The sequence below is a fragment of the Neophocaena asiaeorientalis genome, unplaced genomic scaffold (assembly GCF_003031525.2).
Source record: "Neophocaena asiaeorientalis asiaeorientalis breed wild unplaced genomic scaffold, Neophocaena_asiaeorientalis_V1.1 scaffold275, whole genome shotgun sequence".
Classification (NCBI taxonomy): Eukaryota; Metazoa; Chordata; class Mammalia; order Artiodactyla; family Phocoenidae; genus Neophocaena; species Neophocaena asiaeorientalis.
In genome coordinates, this window is record NW_020173679.1 from 4645486 (window position 1) to 4672125 (window position 26640).

Genomic DNA, 26640 nt, shown 5'->3' on the forward strand with positions numbered 1-26640 from the left:
GCCCAGCCTCCCCCCAGGGCCCGGGGGAGGGCCGCGTCGCCCCTTTGTAAGCCCGGCCCTGGCCGTTCGGTGCATCCCCGGCATGGTCATTCCTGGAGAAACTCAGGGTTAGAAAGATGGCCAGTGCCACAGGGGTCGGGAGTGACAGGCCTGAATCCAGGTCTTTGAAAACCTCAAGTGTGTGCATCAAGGGGACAGCTGCCTGGTACCCCAGTTTGCATGTGTCTCTCCACTCTTCTGATACCCTTGGGACAGCCTTGCTAAAGAGCTGAAGCCCCAGCAAGTGGCCGAGAGAGGGCGGAAAGAGCGGGCAGGAAGAGGGGTGGGAGCTCTGGGGCATCTCCTTCACTCACCTGCACTGTGGTGTGGCCAGTCCTTCTTTAAGTGCATACAGTACTGGGCGCAATGGCTGGGCCAGTGGGGGAGGAAAACTGATATATGGTCCACACCTATGAGGAAGTTGTAAACTGGTGCGGGGCACGTCCTCCGTCTCAGCTTCCCCATCTATAAAATGGGGCATCAGGAATTCCCACCCTGTCCACCCTCAGTGCTACTTCTGAGCACCCCTCTGGGCAGCCATGTGGCAGGTGAGGTGGTTCCCAGGGGAGGTCAGGAGCTTGGCGCCCCGAGTGGGTGGGTGGGGCAGTTATTAGGCCAGTCAAGCCCTGTAGGAATTGGCTCCTTGGAGGGTCTGCAAATCAGAGCCCACCCACTGCAGCGGGTGTCCCTGTGGCTGACAGAGCTCGCTGTACGGTGAGTTTGCGGCTCTGAACCCCGTTTGATTTGGGGATTACGATGTTCTTTAGAAGGACTAATTATCTCCCCGCAGCCCTGGGTGGCAGGTCCGGTTTCCCCCTGTGGCAGACATGGGAAGGCGAGGCTACGTGGCTAGATAAGGAATCACACACTTCCCGTGGTGTCCTCAGTTTCCCCTTTCAGGCAGCATGCACCCCACCCCTTCTAGGCCTGGCTCAGTCACCTATGGCTCCCACTGGCCCAGGCCTGAGCTCTGGGAATTTATAGGTACTGGCATATGGCTCTCCAACCACTGGTGGGAACCAAATTACTTCCCCCCGCCAATCTCTAAAACCTTCTGCAGGTCACTTTCCTGACTGTGGGCAGGGAGCCCTGCGTCTGAGCAACCACTATGGCCTGGCCAACATCCACCATGGCCTTCCCAGGTTCCACCCCACCCCCTACTTTCCTTGCCCTCCCAATGACTGGGACACTAGCCCAGCTGTGGAAGGCCACAGGGCTGCCTCAGACCCCCTCCCCCTGTCGAACTGGACCCCTCAACTGCCCAGTGGAGGGCTGACAGGTACGCCAAACGCTGGTGGTGCTCGCGGCTCGGGAAGAAACCCACCCATGGGGTTAAACACCCATACAGCTCTGGGAGAAGGAAACTGACCCCACACCAAGTGACAGGAGATGCTAGGAATCCCCCAAGTCCCCTGCCTTTGCTGGGAAAACCATCAGAACAGAACAAAAGAAAGATCGCTCTGAGCCCTCATGGGAGAAGAAGCTGGGAGTGCCCCTGCATTCTGGAGACATCTGGTCCAGGAGACTCTGTTTTGGATGCCTTCAGGGATGCAACAGGGACACGACTGAGTGAGGTGGGCAGTGCAGGGACTGCTGTGGTCTGTTTCGCAGGGCGTTTAGGTTGTATTCTTTGTACTTAGAAATTCTTTGCGTATTAAACTTGTAGGGAGGCTCTTCGCTTCCACAAGGAGACATGCTCTTTCCCGTATTTCTTGAAGTACATGGAACTCTTGGTCAACCTCCTAGTTTCCCACTTTTGATAGAAACATTCACTTTCCCGTTAACTCCATAACGAGAAAACAGCAGCGCAAGCACAAATATGTAGCACCTGCCACTTGGATTCAACGTCAGGGAGACCTTAGGAGCGATGGGGACTGCAGCAAACAAGAGGCCACCAGCCCCTGTAGCGGAGGCAGTAGATTGCTGTCATACAGGAACTTGGCTCTAGTGTTACTAGAGGTTCTGGATTTCTTTTTTTGGAGCTACTAGGAATATGAATTTTTAAAAAAAATTTATTTAATTTATTTATTTTTGGCTGTGTTGGGTTTTCATTTCTGCATGCAGGCTTTCTCCAGTTGTGGCTAGCGGGGGTTACTCTTCGTTGCGGTGCACAGGCTTCTCCTTGCGGTGGCTTCTCTTGTTGTGGAGCACGGGCTCTAGGTGCGCAGGCTTCAGGAGTTGTGGCTCGCGGGCTCTAGAGCACAGGCTCAGTAGTTGTGGTGCACAGGCTTCAGTAGCTGTGGCACGTGGCTCAGTACTTGTGGCTCGCGTGCTCTAGAGCGCAGGCTCAGTAGTTGTGGCGCACAGGCTTAGTTGCTCCGTGGCATGTGGGATCTTCCCGGACCAGGGCTCGAACCCATGTCCCCTGCATTGGCAGGTGGATTCTCAACCACTGCGCCACCAGGGAAGCCAGGAATATGAATTTTTATGTGAAGTCTAAATTTGAAATGTTGGCAACTTTTTAAAACCTAAGAAGAAAGAGGAGAGGGAGGAGAAAGAACAACAAAGGAAATATGTCTAGAAGTTTCTATTTGGCCTGTCGGTCCCCTCTGCAACCTCTTAGGAGTCTGCACGTGTTTTCTACTGACGTTTCAATGATCCAAGCTGTTTCTCAAGCCCCCCAGCCCTGGGGAAATTCTGCTGCTCTCCTTTCTCAGCCAAGTTTGGCCTGGGTGTGTGTGTGTGTGTGTGTGTGTGTGTGTGTGTGTGTGTGTGTGTGTGTGTGTTTTCCCCACACTCAGGGCCAGGAATTCACATGGCAGTTGGGCACACCTGCCTTTGCTTTCTGGGGTTTTCAGACTGCCCAGGCCTCCCCATTTGGCTTCATTCTCTCTGTCTCCCTCCCTCTCTCTCTGTCCACAGCTCTGCTAGCAGGCCAACCTCTGACAGCAGCAGCCTGCAGCCTTCCAGAAAACCATCTGCCTTGGGTGGGAGGTCTTTCCTCCTGGAGGTATGTTTCTGATTCTGAGGACACCCTGGGCCTACGAGATGTTTCTGCTCAGCTCTGCAACAGGAGATGCAACAGCCGGGAAGCGACAGCCCATTTTCTGCTCTGAGCAGCTTGGGCAGGCCCTCTAGGAACGGCAGCTCCAGGGTGGTCTTTATCAGAGACTCCAAGCCCAGGTTGGCTTCTGAACGTGCAGCCTTGCAGAAGGGCCCTATGCTGGGGTTAATGTCGTTGCCTTGAAATTCTTAATTATTTTTGAACTAATGGCCTCACATGTTCATTTTGCATTGGGATCCGCAAATTATGTAGCTGGTCCTATTCCCAGAAGATCTACCCGGCCTCCATGGGTGATGCTAAGAATTGATGTTGGAGACAGCTGGGCCTGGGATGTGGCCACTCTGTCCTTCTCCAGCGTACATTGTATCCAGCCTCTGCAAGGCAGTGGGAAGGGAGGATTTGGGTGTGGGGAAAGGATGCAGGAATTGGCCCCATCCAGTCCTCCTGACAACTCATAAGGAGCAAAGGCACAGTGAGAATTCGAGGTGGGGGCGGGCAGGGGTGGGGATGGGCGACCCAGCCTGAGGGTTGGGAGGCTGCTCTAGTTCTAAGCTCTGAGGCCAGACGATGTCCCCATGACCCCGACCTCAGGCCAATACAGCGCCACCAAAGGAAACAAAAAGGAGGCTGGGGCACAGGGACACAAGGGATCAGTGCAGTTCCCATTCACAGTGTACCTTCATTGCCAGGGGAACTCCCTTTAGATCACAGGAGCAAGTGACATGACAAGATATATTTGGCTTAAGGAACAAAACCAGAAACGTTGTACTAAAGAACTCCACTATATTCGGTATCTACTTGAAATTGAATATTTGAGCCCACTGGAATTTTTCAGGTTTTTTTTTTTTTCTTGGCTGTGTTTTTAGTATTTGTAGAGGAGGTTTTACTGAGATCTTCCAGCCAACAGTGCTCTTTTCAAACACCTGGCACTAAGACAAGGTAGCAACTGTGGATTCTTAGGAATCCACGCTGTTTTGTCTATTTAACACCCTCATGAGTTCCTGGAGTCTGGAGACCTCGGTAGCGATCCCCTAGCTTGTGTGTGACTGTGGCAAAGGGTCATTCTGTCTCTGCAACTAAGTACCCTCACCGGCAAAAGCAAAATGAAGGGCCGGGTCAGCAGATGGGAGGAGGGCCTTCCCAGCTCTGCCCGCTATGGTTGAGTGAGTCTTTTTAATCCTTCTAGTGTGTGTGTGTGTGTGTGTGTGTGTGTGTGTGTGTTTTCCCCACACTCAGGGCCAGGAATTCACATGGCAGTTGGGCACACCTGCCTTTGCTTTCTGGGGTTTTCAGACTGCCCAGGCCTCCCCATTTGGCTTCATTCTCTCTGTCTCCCTCCCTCTCTCTCTGTCCACAGCTCTGCTAGCAGGCCAACCTCTGACAGCAGCAGCCTGCAGCCTTCCAGAAAACCATCTGCCTTGGGTGGGAGGTCTTTCCTCCTGGAGGTATGTTTCTGATTCTGAGGACACCCTGGGCCTACGAGATGTTTCTGCTCAGCTCTGCAACAGGAGATGCAACAGCCGGGAAGCGACAGCCCATTTTCTGCTCTGAGCAGCTTGGGCAGGCCCTCTAGGAACGGCAGCTCCAGGGTGGTCTTTATCAGAGACTCCAAGCCCAGGTTGGCTTCTGAACGTGCAGCCTTGCAGAAGGGCCCTATGCTGGGGTTAATGTCGTTGCCTTGAAATTCTTAATTATTTTTGAACTAATGGCCTCACATGTTCATTTTGCATTGGGATCCGCAAATTATGTAGCTGGTCCTATTCCCAGAAGATCTACCCGGCCTCCATGGGTGATGCTAAGAATTGATGTTGGAGACAGCTGGGCCTGGGATGTGGCCACTCTGTCCTTCTCCAGCGTACATTGTATCCAGCCTCTGCAAGGCAGTGGGAAGGGAGGATTTGGGTGTGGGGAAAGGATGCAGGAATTGGCCCCATCCAGTCCTCCTGACAACTCATAAGGAGCAAAGGCACAGTGAGAATTCGAGGTGGGGGCGGGCAGGGGTGGGGATGGGCGACCCAGCCTGAGGGTTGGGAGGCTGCTCTAGTTCTAAGCTCTGAGGCCAGACGATGTCCCCATGACCCCGACCTCAGGCCAATACAGCGCCACCAAAGGAAACAAAAAGGAGGCTGGGGCACAGGGACACAAGGGATCAGTGCAGTTCCCATTCACAGTGTACCTTCATTGCCAGGGGAACTCCCTTTAGATCACAGGAGCAAGTGACATGACAAGATATATTTGGCTTAAGGAACAAAACCAGAAACGTTGTACTAAAGAACTCCACTATATTCGGTATCTACTTGAAATTGAATATTTGAGCCCACTGGAATTTTTCAGGTTTTTTTTTTTTTCTTGGCTGTGTTTTTAGTATTTGTAGAGGAGGTTTTACTGAGATCTTCCAGCCAACAGTGCTCTTTTCAAACACCTGGCACTAAGACAAGGTAGCAACTGTGGATTCTTAGGAATCCACGCTGTTTTGTCTATTTAACACCCTCATGAGTTCCTGGAGTCTGGAGACCTCGGTAGCGATCCCCTAGCTTGTGTGTGACTGTGGCAAAGGGTCATTCTGTCTCTGCAACTAAGTACCCTCACCGGCAAAAGCAAAATGAAGGGCCGGGTCAGCAGATGGGAGGAGGGCCTTCCCAGCTCTGCCCGCTATGGTTGAGTGAGTCTTTTTAATCCTTCTCATGATGGTTGTGGGGGTATGTTTTGTGTGTGTTGCTAGTAGTGAGAGCAAGTGTATTAGTTATCTGCTGCTGCGTGACAAATCTCCCCGGAACGCAGAGGCTTGACACAAGAAGCATCTATTATCTCTCAGTTTCTGTGGGTCAGGAATCCAGGGTGGCCTGGCTGGGTGCCTCTGGCTCAGGAATTCTGTGCAGGCTGCCGGCAAGGTGTCAGCCGGGGAGCAAAGGCACAGTCAACTCAAGGCTCTCCTTGGGGAGTATCTACTCCCCAGCTCACTCATGTGGCTCTGGAAGGATTCTGTTTCTTGTGTTGGACTGAGAACCTCAGCTCCTCCTCGGCTGTGGGTCTGAGGCCACCCTCATTCTTTGCAATAGAGCTATAGATCTACTTGGAAAATCGCAGCTTGCTTCCCTCAAGGGCTTCAAGGGCTTCAAGCAAGAAAGGGTGTGCACAAGATGGAAACCTCTGTCTCTGTAACCTAATCTTGGAAATGGCATCCATCACCTTCTCCCTGTTCTGTTCATTAGAAGTAGATCACAGGACATCACTAGCTGTGCAGTGGTTAAGAATCCGCCTGCCAATGCAGGGGACGTGGGTTCGAGCCCTACTCTGAGTCCACCCTGGATGGGAGGGTTTGACTACAGGAAGCAGGGGTCACTGAGGGCCATCTTGGAGGCTGCCCACCCCAGGAGGCTGGGGACACATTTTGGGGAGGCAGAGAGAGCAGGACTCAAATCCTGGCTCTGATACGCACTAGTGTATGATCTAGAAGAAATGATTTCACCCCTGGAAGCTTCAGTTTCCTCCTCTGTAAGATGGAGATGACTGTGGCCACTACCTCATAGGGCTGTGGAAGGAAGTTTCAATGAGAAGAGGCACACGCAGGGCTCCTGAATGGTGATTAGCACAAGGTAAACCCTCGCAAAAGTGGGCTTGAGGACATTCCCGGAGGAGGCCGGAGTGACGTGCCCATTGTTTCCAAGCCAGATAAGCATTACCAGCTATTCCATGGAGATCTGCAGCCTTTGATCTATTTCTCAGAAGTCCTTCTGGCAGGCCCTGGGATGTCTTTGTGGCTGACGCCACCAGTGGGTACGTACTGATCTCCTCTTCTTCCCTTGGCCATCCCAGTAGGACTCGGGGGCACAGGTGCAGCGGAAAGGATTAGACTGGGATTTTCCCCTACACCTACTTAGACCTCAGCCCTTGGGGGGTGGAGGATTTTACCCCTGTTCCATCCTGCCATCTGTCCTGGCGAGGACTTCTTGGCTGGAGACCTTTGTGCGCCTGTCATGGGCTCATTGGTATTCTTTGCTGATCTTTCCTGGGTCCCAGATGACCTGATGAAGATCCTGATCACCTCTGCCAGAAGAAACTTAGCCCAAAGCCAGGCACTGAAGTATTTTCACTGAGTGCGGCTGTCTTCTGTGCCCTGTCTCTCAGACCATCTTGCGTCCCAAATTAGACTCTCAGCTGCACCAAAAGGAAAAAGTCCGTCCTCATCCAGGGGCCATATCTCTCCCGTCTCCTCTAAGCCTCTTTCTGGGGAGTTCATGTCAAGCAGGGAGGTTTCTGCAGAAAGCTGAAATGTTGCAGCTTATTCAGAATAAATAACAATAACATCAAAAATACTACGACTTGGGGACTTCCCTGGTGGTGCAGTGGTTAAGAATCTGCCTGCCAATGTAGGGGACACGGGTTCGATCCCTGGTCCGGGAAGATCCCACATGCTGCGGAGCAACTAAGCCCGTGTGCCACAACCACTGAGACTGTGCTCTAGAGCCCGTGAGCCACAACTACTGAGCCCACATGCTGCAACTACTGAAGCCCGCGCGCCTAGAGCCCGTGCTCTGCAACAAGAGAAGCCACCGCAATGAGAAGCCCGTGCACCGCAATGAAGAGTAGTCCCCACTCACCGCAACTAGAGAAAGCCCGCGCGCAGCAACGAAGACCCAACGCAGCCAAAATACTATGACTTCTAATAATAATAGGCAAACATTTACACAGCACTTACTATATGTGCCGGACACTGTTCTAAAAACTTTAGACATTCATTTAATTCTCCCAACAACTCTGAGAGTTACATGTACTATTATTATCATCCCCATTTTACAAATGAGGAGACAGACACAGAGAAGTTAAGTCACTTACCCAAAGGCACACAGCCAATGAGTGTTGTAGGCAGGACTCAAGCTTAATGTAGTCTGGCTGCAGAGTTTGGGCTAATAACCATCATGCTACCTTGGAAAAAGTTGTCACTGAGCACACACTTCACCCCAGGGACTGTCCTTTCTAGCTCATTCAACCCTCCAAACCACTGTATCCCCATGTCCCAGCTGAGAAAACTGAGGTTTAGGGAAGACAAAGGGACTTATCCAAGATGATGTGGCTGTTCAATGCAGGGTTGGGAGTCTAACCCTCAGAAGTGAGGGGTGTTCTCTGGGGGAATGCCTTGCATGTCAGGGTTATGGAGAATGCCTGCCTGTGGGCACGGTGGAATAGTCAACCCTTCCTTGATTACCTACTTCCTGGACATGGGACTCAGGGAACCCTCAGCAGGGCATCTGGGGATGGGACCTCTGCTGCCCCCGGTGGCCACTGGAGGTACTTTACCTTCCTCAACTGTGGGTTGGTGGCTCCTGGGAATGAGACCACTATGTCCACCACCACAATTTTCAGGCCCCGTGTCTCCACTTCCTATGTGTGATTTAAGAGACACAGAGAGCTATGGGCCAGTGAGTGCCCAAGATAAGAATAATGGTCACTGTTTACTGAGCGCTTCCATCTCTGTGCCGGGCACTCTGCCGGGTACGTGTTACTTAAATGTTATAATTTAATTTACCAATGCACAGAGATAGAATCATCATTGTTAAGGGTTATTTATAATATTGGATAGAGCACTTTACACATATTAGCTCATTTTTATCCTCACGACACTACATAAGTACTACCACAATCCTCACTTTATCAATAAGGAAGCCAAGGAACAGAGAGGCTTAGTAGCTTGCTTGAGGTCACCCAGTAGAATAGGATGGAGCTAGGAGGCAGAGGCAGGCAGTTCTGGCTCCAGAGCCAGTTTTCTTAATTATTATGCCACTATTTTGTATTATTATAAAAATTATTAGTATTCTGATTTTACAGTTGAAGAAACCAAGGCTTAGAGAGTGGAAGGATTTGTCTAAGGTCACACTGCTGGTAAGTTTAGACCCAGTATTTCAACCACGTCTGTCTTCATTTATTCATTCGTTGGCTCAACAAATACCGATTGTGTACCAACCATGTGGCAGGCACAGTACTGGGCTCCGGAGGTGAAGCACCATGAGGTCTAGCCTGCCATGGGGACCCGGGTGTACCAGCGCGTGACACCAAGCGGGCCTAAGGCAGGCCCCTGGGGAAGACTGGCAATTCTTGCAAAGTTGAAACTATTCCTCCCGGCCCGGAACCAGGAAGGGTCTGGATTCCTAGATCACTGCTCTCCCAGTTTCATCTCCATGGCAAATACCTGCAGAATGGCTCTTACAGGGACATGGAAAAGAAAACCGATTAGACTCGGGAGAGGCTGTGGTGAGGGTCTGCGGCATGGAGTTCTAGACTTTGCTTTCTGCAACTGCCCTTTACTTACTAGTAAAGTTGGGCAAGTCGGGCCACCTTCCGGGGGCCTCAGTTTCCCCACCTGTGAAATGGGGATGAGAATACTTGCCTATCTCCCCATGACTGTCCTGTGAGGAACAAAGGAGACCGGAAGTGCGAAAGCCCACGTAACTGCAGAGGGCCAAACACCCAGGCTGAGGGGCCGATTAAGGAACCATTTGGTTATTTGCTTGTTCATTTCTTGGGGTCCGCCTGCACTCAGCATCTGCCATGAGTCCACTCCTGCCCTAGATACTGTGGGGAAGGGTGACAGGCTCCCGAGTGTAGAAAGGTCACGGTCCACTTGGACGTTCAGGTGAGAAAGGAGAACGGCTGGTAGATATGACTCTGATTATGGCTCTCTGTGCCACAGAGGCCTTACCACTGGGACAGTGATGAGCCCTTGCCACCTCCCTCCCCAAGGAAACAAAACGATCTCAAAGACCAGGCTAGCAAATGGCTTCAATATTCTTGCAGGCAGGGTGAGCGCTGAGGCCCAGAGATGCTGGCCTGGCCTGTCCCTTTAAGGCTTAAAGTGCCAATCTCTCCTAAAGCAACAGCTCTCACAGTGGTCAGAAGCAAGTTGGAACCATGGAATAAGAACCTTGTGCAAAGGCCTGGGCCTTTCATGTGAAGGTCTCTGAGCTACCTGCAAGTAGTAATTAGGCATCTCAGCACCGAGGTGGGGTATATCTGTTCAAAGACAAAGCTGGCTTCTCCTTCAGAGAAACAGAAGTCCAGAGAGGCTCAGATACCTGTCCAGAGACACACAGAAAATCAGGGCCCAAGCAGACTGACTTCAGGAAGCCCTAGAGCAGTGGTTCTCGAAGTGTGGCCCCTAGACTAGCTGTATCAGCACCATCCCTGTGCATGTATGAGAAACGCAAATTCTCTGCCCCATCCCTACCTCCTGAGTCAGAAATTCCTGGGGTGGGGCCTGACAGTCTGTTTTAACAGCCCTCTCCATGTAACCCTGATGCTGATAAAGGTGAGGGCCACTGCCAATGCCTGGAGGAAGGACTGCTAGGTCTTCATGTCCTTCTGAGTTGCCGGGTAGGAACGAGGCAGTGGAGCAGAGCAAGGTCATTTTGTCAGCGGCTGTGGCATCACAGCTACATAACCACCCCTCCTCCACCCTGATGGCTTTTTGCACCCAGAGTCCAAACCCTAGGGGCCTCCCTTGTCAGGAGGCCACCTGCCTGGGCTCTGGGAGGCCTGTCCACACACGCCCCCGGCCGCTTTCCTGTAATTACAGGCTCTACCTGCTTGTCCGCCCACCAGAACTCAGGCATGTCAGCCAGAGCGACTCCGGCTTCTCCCACCCTGAAGGCAGAGCATGCATGGCCTCCATCAGCACCTCAGGCTCTGTGTCCACAAGGCCTCCAGCAAAGCCAGGAACGGGCCTGACGTTGCCCCCAGCGGCCGCTGTGTGGGCTGAGCTCAGGAAGAAGATCGTTCTGTACCCTGGACATCAGGAAGTAACCTTAGGCCCTGGTCTCCGGGTTCTCAGGGCAGAAATCGGCAATGGCCCCTAGTCCCACAGGGACTAATTAGAATTTGTTTAAATTCTTTTTTCCCCAGAACTGTCCTTTACATATCTTTGGAACTGGTTTCAGGAGGCAGATTTGTCGAACAGCTACGTGGAAGGACTGTCATCTTCCCCCTGAAGTTTCTCATTAAAACAAACAAGCAGAAATGTGTTGTCTAATGTGAAAGGAGCTGCATTCTTTTTGTTTTTAATGATCTGACCTTTGAAAGTAGGATGTTTCTCCCAGATTAGGGGCCTGGTGGAGGGATGCTCTTGGATTCCTGGAGTTGAAGGACAACCCCACGAGCTGCTGGGTGAGCCCAGTCCCACCTCCCTTGTAAATTCAAGGCGGGGACAGGGTTTTAAACTGATACATGCCCAGGGCACCAGGCATACAGCAAGCACACACTCGGATTTGTGGATTGTTGGAAAGATCCTGAGTTCTGGCTCAGGGCCTCCTAGTTGCCTTGTGCTAAGCTTAACAAGTCCCTTCCCGTTTCTTCTAAGAAAAGGATCCCATGTCTTAATAAATAACAACAGCTACCTTTCACTGTGGGCCCAGTGGTATGATAGGCCCTCTAGTGGTTTTATCTCATTTAATCCCTCAACTGCCCTATGAGAGGGGGTACTGTCGTGATGCCCCCTTTATTTATTTATTTTTTATTAATATTTTTTTAGGCTGCGCCGTGAGGCATGTGGCACCTTAGTTCCCTGACCAGGGGTTGAACCCATGCCCCCATGCATTGCGAGCTTGGAGTCTTAACCACTGGACCACCCGGGAAGTCCCATGATACTCACTTTAAAGCAGGGTAAACTGAGGGTAAGAGAAGGGATCAGAGGTTGCAAACCGGTGGACCTAGAGCCAGTTACTGCCTGTGAATATGTTTTCTTTTCCTAGTATTCTACTAAAAAGCATTTTAAAAATTAGTTGCCAACACTTAAAAATTTGGATAAATTACACCAAAAAATTCAGATATTTAGCTTTATTTTGAAAACATCAGGAGGTCTGGTGATAGAACCCCCATTCCATCCCACAGGGTAACAGTGTGTCCTCCATCCCTCATCCCCTGCTCCCTCGTTCCTGTAAGTCAGCACATGGGGGCTCCAGGCACGGAGTCCACAACCGCTGGTCTTAGGCCACAGGTGGTGATGGGCAAAGTCAGTGCTTGTCTGGGTCTGTCTGTCTGTCTGTCTATCTGTCACTCTTTGTGTATCTCACCAGTGCCCACTTCCAGGAGAACCTGATGTTAGATGAGAAGGAACACAGGACAAGGGAGTCAGGAGATGTGGGTGTTCGTTCTGTTGACTGGGTGGCCTTGGGTCAACGCTTTTCCCTCCCCGGGCCTCAGTTTTCCCATCTATACAATTCGGAGCTTGGATAAAAAGATCTCCCAGAGCCCCTCTGCTCCTATCAGCCTAAGGAAGGCTCCCCTCAGCTGCAGAGCCCGTTGGGAAACTGTCTGAGGGCTTGCAGACAGGCCAGGTGCGGGCTTGCCCACCTGAGCCGTCCTGTGGCCATGAGCACCTCTGGGCAGGGAGACGGTCTCACAGACCCAGAGCTCTGCCATCAGCACCAGCAGGGGCCAACAGTCTCACTCTTCCCAGTGATGGAAAGGCGGCTTCCACCCGTGAAGCAGCCTCCAGCATTGCTAACCTAATTACACAGAGAAAAGAGTCCATGAGGATGACCCAGACTCGCCGCTCTGAAATGCAGGATTCCTGGGCTGGGAGGTGGAACCAGCTTGTCCCTGCCCAGGTCAGTCTGAGGACAAGAATGCCCGCTGGGCCCTGGGTAAGCCAGGTGGGGTTCTGTGCTGCCAAGAGGAAATACTCATTCGAGTCCCAGGAACAGAAAGCATGCATTCTTCCACCCTTCTCTTTCTTCATCCTACAAGCACGTGACAGAGGAGGAAACTGAAGCCCAGAGAGGGGGAGTGATTGCCCAAGGTCACACAGCAAATCAGTGCCAGAGTCAGATGACCGCTCAGGCTTCTTGACCCCCTTCCTGGGGTACTTTCCATATTCTCTATCGCTTGGGAGTCTAGAACCCTCCGCCTCTTTGGAATTGGGCTTCAGAAGGGGGTTGGAGTGGCCTGTGTGGGCAGAGACTGTCTGTGTAGTCCAGAGCCCTAACATGGGCTTGTGCACAATGCCTAAGACACAAACCACTGCTGAGAGAATGGGGGACCCGTGGGCCCAGCAGGTGTGAGCCGCCCAAAGCTTATAGGGTGGAAGCTTGGTCTGTAGGAAAGGTCGCAAAGCCCACATTTGGCTCACAGACATATTCTGGTCTTCCCACAATGTTTAAAACAAATTCATGTTAGTTGCCAACACTTAAGAATCAGGGAATTTTTCTTCTTCTTTTTTTGTTGGTTATCTCTACAGTAGTGTGTACAAGTCAATTCCAAACTCCCAGTCTATCCCTCCCCCCACCCCTCCCCCCTGGTATAAGTTCATTCTCTAAGTCTGTGAGTCTGTTTCTGTTTTGTAAATAAGAATCAGGGAATTTCACATAAAGGACAGGATTTCTGGCTTCTTTTGAAGAGTCTCAAAATCTGGCAGAAGCTGGACCACATTTCCACCTGGCCGTGGCTGGCAGGACATGGGTGCGCTCCCTCTCGTTCACCATCTCCACCATCCTTCCCGGTCTCTGTGACCTCCCTGCATGTACGTTTGGGGATTTCAACTGCCCCCCTGCCCCCCACGGCCTCCCATGCTAAAGTCACCCCCTCTCTCATCCTGGTCACCCCAGGGGAAATTCTGGTTCTCATTGGTTCCCATTGGAGGGCAGCTTTGCCCCACAGGGCACATTGGGCCATGTCTGGAGACATTTTGGGTTATCACAATCAGGGAGGGGACTTAACTACTGGCATCTAAAGGGTAGAGGCCAGGGATGCTGCTAAACATCCTACGATGCACAGGACAGAACCCCAAACAAGGAATTATCTGGCCCCAAACATCGGTAGTGCTGAGGTTGAGAAACTCTGAGCTGAATCAGCAGAGCCCCGGGCCAGGAAAAGGATCTGGAGAGGGAGGGTCACCCATGCTGGGGACTGACTGCACACTGAGCACCATGTTAGGCAAGCGGGGAGAAAGCCAGGATGTATAAAGTGTGGCCCCGGCTCTCTGGGTGCCCGGGGGGTGGAGGTGGCCAGCTGAGGAGGGGGCATCCGGAAATGTAGAGGAGGGGGCTCCCTCCACCAGGTACATCAGCAGGGTCTCAAGGGCAGAGGTGCAGTCAGGATGGGCAGAGATGGGGAGATGAGCATTCTGGGCAGAGAAAACAGCCTAAGCCAAGGGGTGGTGGCAGTAGCAGACGCAGAGGCACACATCTGAGATGAGATGTCTTCAGTTAGGTGGGAGGGACGCTGGGTGGGAAGCAAGGGCATGGTGTTGGAGGAGGAGATTGTGGACAGGATGTAAGGGGTCTCCAAGTCAAGCTAAGTGGGAGAGAGAGGGCAGCCCATGGTGAATCCTTGCAAAGGTAGTGGAGTATTAACTTTGTGACCTTGGAGAAATCACTTTAATTCTCAGAGCCTCAGTTTCCTCATCTGTTCAATGGGATAATAAGAGTGATTAAAAACTGTCACATGTAGAACTCACCATTTGCCAAGGCACTGAACTATATCTGATGTATTTAATCCTCAAAGAAGCCCTACAAAGTATACAGCACTATTATTTCCAATTGTATAGCAGAGGAAACTTCAAGATATGGATAGGTAAAACAACTTTAACTTTCCCAAGGATACTACTAGTAAGGACCAAAGGTGAGATTTGAACCTAGGCAGTCTGGCTCCAGCACATGCTCTTAGTTGTTCTGCTATTCTGTCTCTCTAGAACCTTCTGGGTGAGTTGTCCTTAAGAATAAATGAAATGCTCCTCTTTTCTCTTGCCGCCATCACACGTGCGGTTGAATTTGCTCTCGCCATGTCTTCCCACAAGACTTTGAGGATCAAGCGATTCCTGGCCAAGAAACAAAAGCAGAATCGTCCCATTCCCCAATGGATTCAAATGAAAACTGGTAATAAAATCAGGGCTTCCCTGGTGGCACAGTGGTTGAGAGTCTGCCTGCCGATGCAGGGGACACGGGTTCATGCCCCGGTCCGGGAAGATCCCACATGCCGCGGAGCGGCTGCACCCATGAGCCATGGCCGCTGAGCCTGCGCGTCCGGAGCCTGTGCTCCGCAAAGGGAGAGGCCACAACAGTGAGAGGCCCGCGTACCGCAAAATAAAATAAAATAAAATAAAATAAAATCAGGTACGACTCCAAGAGAAGACATTGGAGAAGAACCAAGCTGGGTCTATAAGGAAGCTCACATATGAAGTGGTGCACATTTATGCTGTGTCAAGGTCAAGTGCGCCTTACCACATCAGAACATCACTACTGTCTGAACAGCTGCCTGTGTGATGGGAGAAATAGAACGGCTCACTCCTCTTGATATTTCCTCACCACTGCTCACTGTCTAGCTCAGTAATAAATATGTGAAACCTTTAAAAAAAAATAAATGAAATAAAGCAGGGAAGATGCCCAGCACAATCCTGGCACTGAGTTAGTGCAGAAGCAAGTGACACATTGCATAGAGTCCCAGCCCAGGTTGATGGAGCAAAGCCCAGTTCACAACATCAATGAAGAGAGGTGCCAGAGACGTTCTGGAGTGGGCACATCTGCTCTGTGAAGAGATGGGGGTAGAGGAAGGGTGCCCCTCCACTCAGGTGAGAAACAGCTAAGCCAGGTTTCTGGAAATGCATCTCCATTTGCAGTGCCCCCCCCCCCACCCCGACACACACACCTCGCTGTCTCTTTAACACCTCCAGGACTTTGCTCACTCCATGCTCCCTGCCTGGAATGTTCTTTCTGCCTCCACTAAACCCCTTCCGTCTAGTCTATCCCTTGCAACAGAGCTCAGAGGATACTTCTTTCTGGAAGCAGTTCAGGACATGCCCAGGCAGAGTAATCACGCCTTGTCTTTGTACCCAGAGCATTTTTCCAAACTCAATTTGCCTCCTGGGGCATCATCTCAGAGCGGCTCAGCCTTCACCAGCATGTCCGTCTCCTGGGGATCTTGTTAAAATGCAGATTCAGGAGTGGGGTCTGAGCTCCCAGGAGGTGCTTATATGCCGTTGGTCCAGGGAACACACTCTTGAGTCCCAAAGTCTCAGGGCACTTCCTGGGAGTCATTCGTCCTCCACGGACAGGATACTCCTCTGGGGCAGGGGCTTCATTTTGTTTTTTATACAGCAGGTTCTTATTAGTTCTCCATTTTATACATATTAGTGTATACATGTCAATCCCAATCTCCCAGTCCATCCCACCCCCACCCCCACCACCACTTTCGCCCCTTGGTGTCCATACGTTTGTTCTCTACATATGTGTCTCTATTCCTGCAGGGGCTTCATTTTAAAGGCCAGCACGGGGGGGTGGGGGGAGGAACGGAGGGAGAGTGTTGACCCATCAGTGGAGGGATGGCCAGATTGAATACTTCAATTTGACTCACAGCTTCTCTGTTTCAGCGACACCCTCCTTCCAGATCTTCAGAAGAAGGAGGCATATCAAGTGCTCCATGACTGAGGATAGCCTGGGATTATTTCATTGCCACCTACCCTCAGGGGTGAGCACCTAGGGTCGCTAGCTTGTCCCCTAGAAAAGGATGAAATCACTAGTGAGACGGTGAACACGATGATTTTTAATTTTAAAGATGTCTTGCATGCTTCAACTAATCATCTGCACTTTCAATTCTTACATTTTGTTTTACATTCTGTGATGCTGAAAAGATATAAACATGCCCTTTTTGACATTTTTATTTTATGGGGCAGAAAGCAAAATGGCTGAACTATACAATGAACTCTGGACTCCTGTTCAGCATCGGGCTACTTCCCCCAGGTCACCGGCCATGCGACAGGTTGCTTCTTTCTTTCCTATCTGCCCCGCACCCTCCATTTCATTGAGACATAATTGACATATAGCCCTGTGTAAGTTTAAGGTGTACAATGTGATAACTGGATATCTGTATATATTGCAAAATGTTTACCATAACAAGGTTAGTTAACACATCCTTCACCTCACACAAATACCCTTTTGTTGTTGCCGCTGTTATGGGTGAGAACATTTAAGATCTACTCTTAGCAACTTTCAAGTATATAATATAATACTGCTAACTATAGTCACCACGCTGTGCATTAGATCCCCAGAACTTATTCCTCTGATAACTGGAAGTTTGTCTCCTTTGACCAAAATCTCCTCATTCTCTCTGCCCTCCCCACCTCCCCACCCACCAGCCCCTGGTGACCACCATTCTCTTTGTTATTGTGAGTTTGACTTATGGTTTTAGATTCCATGTGTGAGACCATATGGTATTTGTCTTCGTTTGTCTGGCTTATTTTACTTAGCATACTGTCCTCCAGGTTCATCCGTGTTGTTGCAAATGGTAGGATTTCCTTCTTTTTTTAATGGCTGAATAGAATTCATATATATACACATATATACACACACACACACACACATATATATACACACATACACATGTATGTGTATGTATACACACATATACATATATACACACATATGTGTATGTATATACACACACACATATATATGCACATATGTGTGTGTGTGTATATAGATATACACACACACACACACACACACATATATATATCACAACTTTTTTTTTTTTTTTTTGGCCCCCCCGCTTGGCTTGCGGGATCTTAGTTTCCTGACCAGGGATTGAACCCGGGCCCTCAGCAGTGAAAGCGCGGAGTCCTAACCACTGGACCGCCAGGGAATTCCCCACAACTTCTTTATTCCTCCATTGATGGACATTTAGGTTGTTTCCATGTCTTGATTATTGTAAATAATGCTGCAATGAACATGAGGGTGCGTATATATTTTCGAGTTACTGTTTTTATCTCCTTTGGATAAATACCCAACAGTGGAATTGCTGGATCATATGGCAGCTCTGTTTTTAATTTTTGAGGAACCTCCATACTGTTTTCCGTAGTAGCTCCACCTATTTACATTCCCACAGTGCATGAGAGTTCCCTTTTCTGCACATCCTTGCCAGCATTTGTTATTTCTTGTATTTTTGAAAATAGCAGAATATTCTGACGGGTGTGAGCTGACATCTCATTGGGGCTTTGATTTGCATTTCTCTGATTATTAGTGATGTTGAACACCTCTTCATATAACTATTGGCCATCTGAATGTCTTCTTTGGAAAAATGTCTATTCAGGTCCTTTGCCCATTTTAATATTGGATTTTTTTTTTTTTTTGCTATTGAGTTGTGTGAGTTCCTTATATATTTTGGATATTAACCCCTTATCAGATATGTGGTTCACAAATATTTTCTCCCATTCTGTAGGTTGGTTGCCTTTTCCTTTTGTTCATTGTTTCCTTTGCTGTACAGAAGCTTTTTAGTTTGATGTAGTCCCACTTGTTGATTTCTGCTTCTGTCGCTTGTGTTTTGGTGTCGTATCCAAAAAAACCATTGCCAAGACCAATGTCAAGGAGCTTTTTCCCTTTGCTTTCTTCTAGGAGTTTTATGGTTTTATGTTTACATCCTTAATCCATTCTGAGTTAACTTTTGTGAGTGGTGTAAGAGAGGGTTCCACTTCCACTCCTTTGCACGTGAATATCCAGTTTTCCCAGCACCATATATTGAAGAGACTGTCCTTTCCCTATTGAGTATTCTTGGCTCGCTTGTGAAATGTCAGTTGACCGGATATGCATGGATTTATTTCTGAGCTCTCACTTCTGTTCCATTGGTCTATGTAGCTGTGTTTCTGCATGGCTCACTTCTGAGCCTTGCTACCAGGCATGTTCCTGGTGACCTGCTCCAGACCCAACTCTGTCAACCATGTCAAGGAATGAAAACAAGTTTTAACATCCACTTAAGCAAAGCAATTAGGAAGGTCACCCTGCTCGGGGAAGAAAGAGTGAGAAAGAGAGAAAAAAAACCAGTATACTTTGAAGACAGTCACATCAACTGTTAAATTGTCCACCGTTCACATCCAAGTTCCACTGGGCAGTTAATGGTAAGCCGAATTCATGTGGTGTGTTATTTTCTTTCTTTTTTTTTTTGCGGTACTTGGGCCCCTCACTGCTGTGGCCCCTCCCGCTGCAGAGCACAGGCTCCGGACACGCAGGCTCAGCGGCCATGGCTCACGGGCCCAGCCGCTCCACGGCATGTGGGATCTTCCCGGACCGGGGCACGAACCCGTGTCCCCTGCATCGGCAGGCGGACTCTCAACCACTGCGCCACCAGGGAAGCCCCTGTTATTTTCTTATTGAACATTTGCATGAGGTATTTGCTTCATCCTTATCATTAATATTTGGTTAGCAGACCCTTGGAGTATGTTCTGGATGTGGGCCTGGGGACCTTTCTTTCTCCAGTGCAGGCCCTTGGGACTGGGTTCTGTTTTGCAGGTGGCAGCAAGACAGGCCAGCAGGACTGTTCCTACTCAAAGCGCACTTCTTGCCCCCCCAGGGAACAGCTGGCTTTGGGGCTGGGGGCACCTGCAGAAGATGCACTAATCTGGGATGGACGGAAAACAACTCCGTCTGCACATGGAGAGACCCGAGCAGTGGCTTCTCCAGCAGGGAATCCGACATGCAGCACACAAGCCTGTCTGTGCTGTGACCTGGAGCGTGTGCAGACAGGTCGAATCCTGCAAGCTGATGTGCTGCACCGACAGCAGGAATGCAGCATCGCAGTGCCCGTTATAGAGCAGCTGCCATGCAGCAGGTTTTTATAGGCATTTCTCTCCTCTGATCCACACAACCCAAAGTAGGGCAATTCCTGTGCCCGTTTTATGAATGAGGAAAATTGAGGCACATGGGGGGAAGTAACTCCCACAAGGCCACACAGCCAGGAAATGGCTGCACTGAGCTTGGAACCTGGGTCTGCCGACTCAAGACTGGGCCCCTATCAATTCTGTAGCCTAAGCGGTCCAGGTAGCTCATCACCCAGCAAACCAATCAATCAACCAGCCAACTTCCTCCTAGCATAACGAGTCACTGGGTGACTACAGGGTGCCAGGCACTGGGGACAGGGGGAGCTTGAGACGGAATCCTGCCCCAGCTGTACGACATTAAGCAGATTGTTTAACCTCCCAGGGCTTCAGCTTCCTCATCGTAAAAAGGAGCAATAACGCTGCCTCCCTCATTGGCTTAAGTGCCTTAAGTACATGTAGAGTACTCAGAACGGCATCTGCCACAGAGTAAGCACTCAGTAAATGTTACCTATTCATGTGAGATTAATAGGATTGCGATTTTGTAAATTACATTTTGTTTCTGGTACAATGTTTTAAAATTGATTTTCAAACAAAGCAACTTTTTACAAAGCCTGTACCCAGGGGCAGTGGAGGGCACGGCGCACCTGTCTTTCACAGCCCAGCAAGTAGATTCACATGTCACCTTCTAGCAGCCCTATCTTTAGTCACCAAGAGACAGCCAAGCAGGTCTCAGCCTCCCGTTTTCATCCTCTCCCTGCGCATCTGGCAAACGCACTGACCTCTAGTCCCCCGAGTGCCCACGGCAAAGCCTGCCTGTCCCTGCAGCCAAAGCAGGAGCGCCCCCGGGCAGGGAGAAGGGGTGCCCGCCCAGCTGCCAAGGCCCGAGGGTGCCCATCTGCAGGGCTGGGGCAAAAGGGAAATCTGTACTGGTAGCTGGCGCTCAATGGGCTGCAGGGCCACTGAACAAAACCTGCCACTTCACAGCCTCCTTCCTGGAAAAGTAGAGCTTGGATCCTGCGTTTGAGTTAACAAGGGTGCAGATGCTATCAGCAGTTGTTCGTGGTTTCTTCTTTTTTTCTTTTTCTTGCATCTCCTAAGCCTGGCATCCTAAGGGTTATTTATAATTTATGTGTCTACAAAGACAACTGCCTCAATGTTCTAAACCCCGAATGACGACAAAATAACAAAACCAGGACGTTTTCTGCTCCAAGGGGGTCTACCTGTCCACGCCCCTCATTCCCCGTGGGTGGGCCTCCCCCTTCTCTCGCTGAGTTTCGACAAGGACTCTTGCTGCATTCATCTGGGCTCGATGACGCCATCTTGCCGAATGGCTGTAAAGCTGGTAAAAGGGCCTGGATTTTTCTAACTCCAGCTGCATATTAGGTTTCCTTTGGAAATAACATGGAAGATGAAAAAAAATCGCAGGTCTCAGAACTTCAGATTTTCTAGCCTATAAGGACTGTGTCCATCAAAGCATGTCCTTGGTCCCTGTTTGCCCCCAGCATCCTTGGATAGGCAATGAGTCTAAGTGCAGACACGTGACTGTTAGCACAGGCTTTCCAGGTGCTGTGAGCCTGGCTGGTCCCTGTGTCCCTATCGGGCCCAGAGAGTCGGTCGCTTCTGCACGTGCATATTATATGCAGCTGAGTAAATTGCCTTTATCAGTTTTTTTTAGTGGAAGGTGCCTGCTACCGCTGGAGACCCTCACCGTACTCTGAAGAGAGGGGATCCAAGGGTTGCCATCCCCGTAACTCCCTGTGTCACTCTACTCTCCTCAAATATGCTGGCCCTGTCTGTTGGGAGACAGACAAGGCTGAACCCGTGCCACCCTAAAGAGAGGCAGCTACGGGAACACAGATTTAATAGTCCTTTGAACCTTGGCCTTGGACACTGGGCTGTGAGGGAGCTTCTCCCGCTGTGGCTGTTCTCAGGGTGTGACTTGGATGGACCCACCCACTAGCAGGCCCCATCGGCTTCCTCTCCAAATGTATCTTGAATCCAATGGCTTCCACCCCAACTGCTGCCGCCCTGGGCTGAGCCACCGTCATCTCTCTCCGGGGACATTGCAATAGCTTCCTAGCGGCCCCCCCGCCTCCATCTTACTCCCAGTCTATCTGGTCTCCACCCAAAAGCCGAACTTATAACCAGTCAGACCTTGTGACGTCCCCCCGCCTAGAACTTTCCGCTGTCTTCTCCTTGCTCTTTGGATAAGCTCTGAAGGCCCAACAATGGCATGGAGGGCGTGCTCTAACCCTGCCCCCTACCTCCACCCTCAGCTCCATCCTTTCCCACTCTGGACTTCAGTCACTGATCTCCGCTGGCCTTGTCTTGTGACTAAGCCAAGCTGCTTCCTACCTCCGGGCCTTGACACGTGTTGCACCTTCTGCCTGACTGCTCTGTCCCTGTCCTTGCCGTGCCCACGTTCCTCTCTCCGTCCAGGTCTCAGTGAGATGTCAGCCCTGGCCCCCACCACCTTACCTGGAGCAGCCCCTCCCCCCGGTCGTCACCAACTGTTACTGTGTTTTCTTTTTGTCATAGCACTTTTCCATCTCTGAGATCATTTGCTAATGATTGTCATTTGCCCATTGGTTGTCTTTCTCCACCAGACAGTGAGCAACTTGAGGACAGGGGCCATCTTTGTCTTGTCGTCACTGTATCTTGGCCCTTGGGACACTGACCGGTATGGAGTAGATGCTCAATTATTTGCTGAATGAACACATTTATGGACAGTTTGTGCAACATACCCAAGTGGACACTGTATCTAACCTTGGAATCACGGCAGTCTGGGTAGGAAGACTTTCTTCTCTGAACCAACCATGCCAGCATCCATCCCTTCTGGTGCCATCCCATTTCCAGAAAACAGAAGAAGCCAGATAGACTTCAGTGGGTAGTAGCTGCACCCACTTGCTAGGGCCTTCCTGTGAACCAGACCCTGTGCCTAAGCTCTTTACAGGCATGCAGACCTCCTGAAGACCCTATTGAGTAGTAACTACTACTGTGCCCATTTTGCAGATGGTGACATGGAGTCACTGATTGGCCTCAACTCATGCAAAGCGGCAGGACTGACTGCAGAGCCAGAGCTTTTAGCTCCTCCCCAAACGCATCTGAAAAGATATCTCGCAGGAGAGCTCGAAGCCGGCCATGGGGCAGGAGTGACGATGGCTCCCTAAGAAGCAGCTCTGATCTGGAGAAGGAATACTGTCTCTGGAGTCTCTGACGTTGCCCCCTCTTCTTGGCAGCCCCCACAGCACCACAAAACTCGAAGGTGCAGCCACCGGGGTGAGCAAACCAGAGTGAGCCCCAGGAGCACACAGGTCACCAGCCTCTGCCTCGCTGACCATCTTGGGCCTTCCTGATGAACTTGGCCTAAGTCCCACTGGCCTGATTTGAAAGCAGCCACAGGGCTGGAGCAGGGGAAGAAAGACATTACGTTGGAGGATGGAGCGGGGCGGGCAGGAAAGTAGGATTACCGGCTGGCTTTTGTTGGCAGAGGGGAGAGGGCGGTCAGAACCTGCCACTCTGAACGCCCAGGGCGGAAATCCAGGGTCACAAAGGGAGAGTGAAATGAGGACAGAGCTTCTTAAGGGGCTGCTCTCATCCCCTGAGGGAGCAGCAGGGGATGTGGTGTCTTGGGGACATTACAGGGGCCCGGGGGAGAGACGGAGAGGGGAAGGGAGGGGAGTGGGAAGGAGAAAGGAGGTTCAAATCCTGGTTTCATGATCTTGGCTAAAAAACTGCATTTCTCTCTCAATTTTCTTGGGACACTGATACCTACCATGTGGACAGGAAGTCACGTATGTAGTTAAAGCACCTGACCGTGGCTTGGCATATCACAGGTGCTCGGTAGTCATTCGGTCCCTTCCTATTTGCCTCCCAATCCCACATTTGGAAAAAGGAGATTGAGCCTGGGACCGAAAATGGCTTCTTTCCTTCAAATCATTCCTCATAGCCCAGATTCAAGTTCACAGGCCTCAGTGACCCTAATACCCAGGCAGAAGGCCTTGATCCTTATCAGGTCAAAGGCTGGCAATGCCTGTAGGCTCACCAGGGTCAAGGGGCTCTATAAAAGGATCACTAAGGCTGAGAGGGGACACATCGTCAGACGTGGCCACAGCCCAAAGGTCCCAGGTGCCTTGACCCTTGGCTGGCAACTTGCCTTCCTGATCCCACCTGGGAACCTGACCTAGTGGAACATTCTGTGTTCCTTGTTGCTGGGTCCCCAAGCCCCTCATTCAGCATCCACTCTTAGATGCCCCCTCTGATGATTTTCGCCACCCACAGATGGGAGACCTGAGGCACCAAGAGGGAAGGCGACAAGCCCTAAATGACACAGTGACCTAGTATAGAGCTAAGGCTGGAACCCGTGTCTCCTGATCCCCAGAGCAGAGTTCCTTCCACTGTGTGTGGGGGGAGCAGGTTCTGAGCCCCAAATCCAAATGCACTGTCAGCTAAAAGCTTTGATGCCACTCTTGGGAGCAAGGGGCAGTCTGGGAGATGCAATCAGATGCTGAAGCATTGCAAGTTCTGGGATATGTTGGTTTTTAGGGCCAAGGATACAGGGTCTTCCATCCAACCAATAGTTACGGAGTGGCTGCTACGTGCCATGTACTAGAGGCTGGGGATGCAAGTTCCTACCCTCTTGCTGTTCTTTCTTTTTTTTTTTTTGTGGTACGCGGGCCTCTCACTGCTGTGGCCTCTCCCGTTGCAGAGCACAGGCTCCGGATGCGCAGGCTCAGCGGCCATGGCTCACGGGCCCAGCCGCTCCGCGGCATGTGGGATCTTCCCGGACCGGGGCACGAACCCGTGTCCCCTGCATCGGCAGGCGGACCCTCAACCACTGCGCCACCAGGGATGCCCCCTCTTGGTGTCTTTTGAAGTTGAGATCGTTCTGAAAGCTGTGCCATGTGGCCAGCCTATCACACCATTGCTGTCTCCTCTGAAAAGGACATTAAATCGGTACAAGCTTTCTGCCCAGCCCCGCACCCGTGTGTGTGTGTGTGTGTGTGTGTGTGTGTGTGTGTGTGTGTGTGTGTGTGTTCGCGCACACCCGCGGGCCGCAGCTGTTCCCTGCAAGCCAGAGGTTCTGCCTTTGGCCTGAAATCTCTTGCTCCTCCTCCCAAGTCACCAAGGCCCCCTCTGCTCTCTCTTGTCCTGCTTTGACTTCCTGATGCCGTCCAGTTCTCAGCTTCCGACCCCAACCTGCTGACCGGGTGCTGACCTCGGATGCTTTGCTTTGGCCTCTGGACCCTGGACCGTATCTTGCACTAACTGCACAGCCACTCCTGAGAAAGGGCCCCCATTCTGCCTTTGTGAGGGGCCATCAGCAAATCTGAGGCTCACCCTGATCCCCAGTTAGTGTCAGCTCTGGCTTCTGCGTCTCGTTCTGATCAGGGAAACTCAGGTGCTTGATTGGACAGCTTGGTTTGATCTTCCCCTCTGTTGAGCAACGCCCCCATCTTCCTTTCCGTGGCAATTACTGTGGTATGTCTGCTTACAGAGATGTAGCAAGATTGGCATAATGGGATGTGTGTGGGCGGAGGGACCCTGGGGAAAGGAAGGGAGAAGTCAGTTCATCTGGGTAATGGATTATCGCTTTTACCTGTGTTCACCTGAGGTCTTTCCTCTCTCCCAGACACCATTTATTGAACCCTGTGTTAAGCGATTTACATACATAATCTCCCTTAGTTCTCTCTCAGCAACCCTATGAAATAAGGGCGATCATTATCTCCGTGAATCTTGCTTAGCTTAAGCAAGCGGTTGTCAAGGTGTGTTCTCAGGACAGCTGGCTTTCCTGAGACCCATCTAGGAGGTCTGTGAGGACCTCCCCTTCCCAAGCACGTATCTGCATGAGGTTGAATCCTCTTCATAAAGTACAACCAAAATAACATATTGCAACAGCCTGAGTGCAGAAACAGGTATGAGACTCCTGCTGTCTTCTGTGGAGCCAGATTTTAAAGAGATTTGCAGAAGTAGAAAATAATGCTGCTCTTTTCACTAACTTCTTTTGGCTTTGGAAAGTATAGCTCTTATTCATAAAATATGTTATTTATATTAACATGTATAATAGGTTTATTGTTATTTTAAAAACGAATAAATATTTAATCTTTTTCAGTTTTAATTTCTAAAATGGTAAACATCAATAAATATAGTCCACACGAACAGAAGCTCGTTGGAGTCCTCTCTGACTTTTGAAAATGTAACCACCAAGGTTCTGGACAAAAGTCTGAGAACTGATGTTTTAAGCCAATGGTAATCATCTCATAACACTTGCCAGTGATTGGTTCAGGTGTTCAGGCCTAAGCCTATCAGCATGTGGCATTCCCTTGGTGACAGCTATTGGTTGGAGAATGGGCATGTGACCTACTTTGGACCAATGAGATGGGTGGAATGTCTGCTATAAACTGCTGGGCAAGCTCTTCCTGACTGTCTGGCTCACAGGAACACCTTTCTTTCTCTGATGTGATGTCAGAACTTCAGCAGCTGTCTCACCTCCAGCCTGAGGCGGGAGCTGATGCCCAGGGGAGGGCAGAGCGGAGAGGATCACCAGGAAAGGAGACAGAGCCACAGATCAAGTCAAACTACATCTTCAGGTGCCCTGTCAACAACGCTAAAGAACATTTTAATTTTTTATGCCAGCTGGAGTTGGGTGTTGAGTACTTACAGGTGACAGCACTTCAACTGCTATACCCTGTTCCACATATGAAGACATGGAGGCTCAGGAGGTTAAGTGAGTGCTAGTGGATGGCAAAGCCAGAATCCAAACCCAGGTCTCTTTGTATCCCAAGCCTCTCTTTCTCCCCTACATGATGTAGCTTTCAAGAAAGTTAGGTTCTTGCCTTTCTCTGCCTAGAATCCAGTTCACAAGGAAATGCCATGGAGTGGGGCTGCAGGTAGCTGGGTAGTCTCAGATACTCAGGAGTGTCTGCCCAAGTCCCTCTCTTAGCCCCAGAAGTGACAGGTCCCTGTCCCTCCTCTGGGAGTTTTCAGGCTGTCCCTGGATCTGCTTGGTACATCCCAAGTCCCC

At 50.6% G+C, this 26640-nt stretch overlaps 2 protein-coding genes across 2 annotated transcripts in view; one reads left to right on the forward strand and one right to left on the reverse strand.

Moving 5' to 3' along the window:
- Positions 1-26640, reverse strand: part of KAZN (kazrin, periplakin interacting protein) — a 1100080-nt gene that overhangs the window by 157764 nt on the left and 915676 nt on the right. The window lies entirely within an intron of this gene.
- On the forward strand, positions 14814-15193 carry LOC112402725 (60S ribosomal protein L39-like). Its single transcript, XM_024749823.1, has 2 exons — positions 14814-14938; positions 15145-15193. The coding sequence occupies exons 1-2, from the start codon at positions 14814-14816 to the stop codon at positions 15191-15193; spliced, it is 174 nt and encodes a 57-aa protein (XP_024605591.1).

What these genes read in the sequence shown, in the direction of transcription:
- LOC112402725 (XM_024749823.1), top strand. Translation starts at nt 14,814, where the DNA reads ATGTCTTCCCACAAGACTTTGAGGATCAAGCGATTCCTGGCCAAGAAA. An exon ending in AGGGCTTCCCTGGTGGCACA is followed by an intron (nt 14,939 to 15,144) that starts GTGGTTGAGAGT and finishes AAATAAAATCAG; the next exon opens with GTACGACTCCAAGAGAAGAC.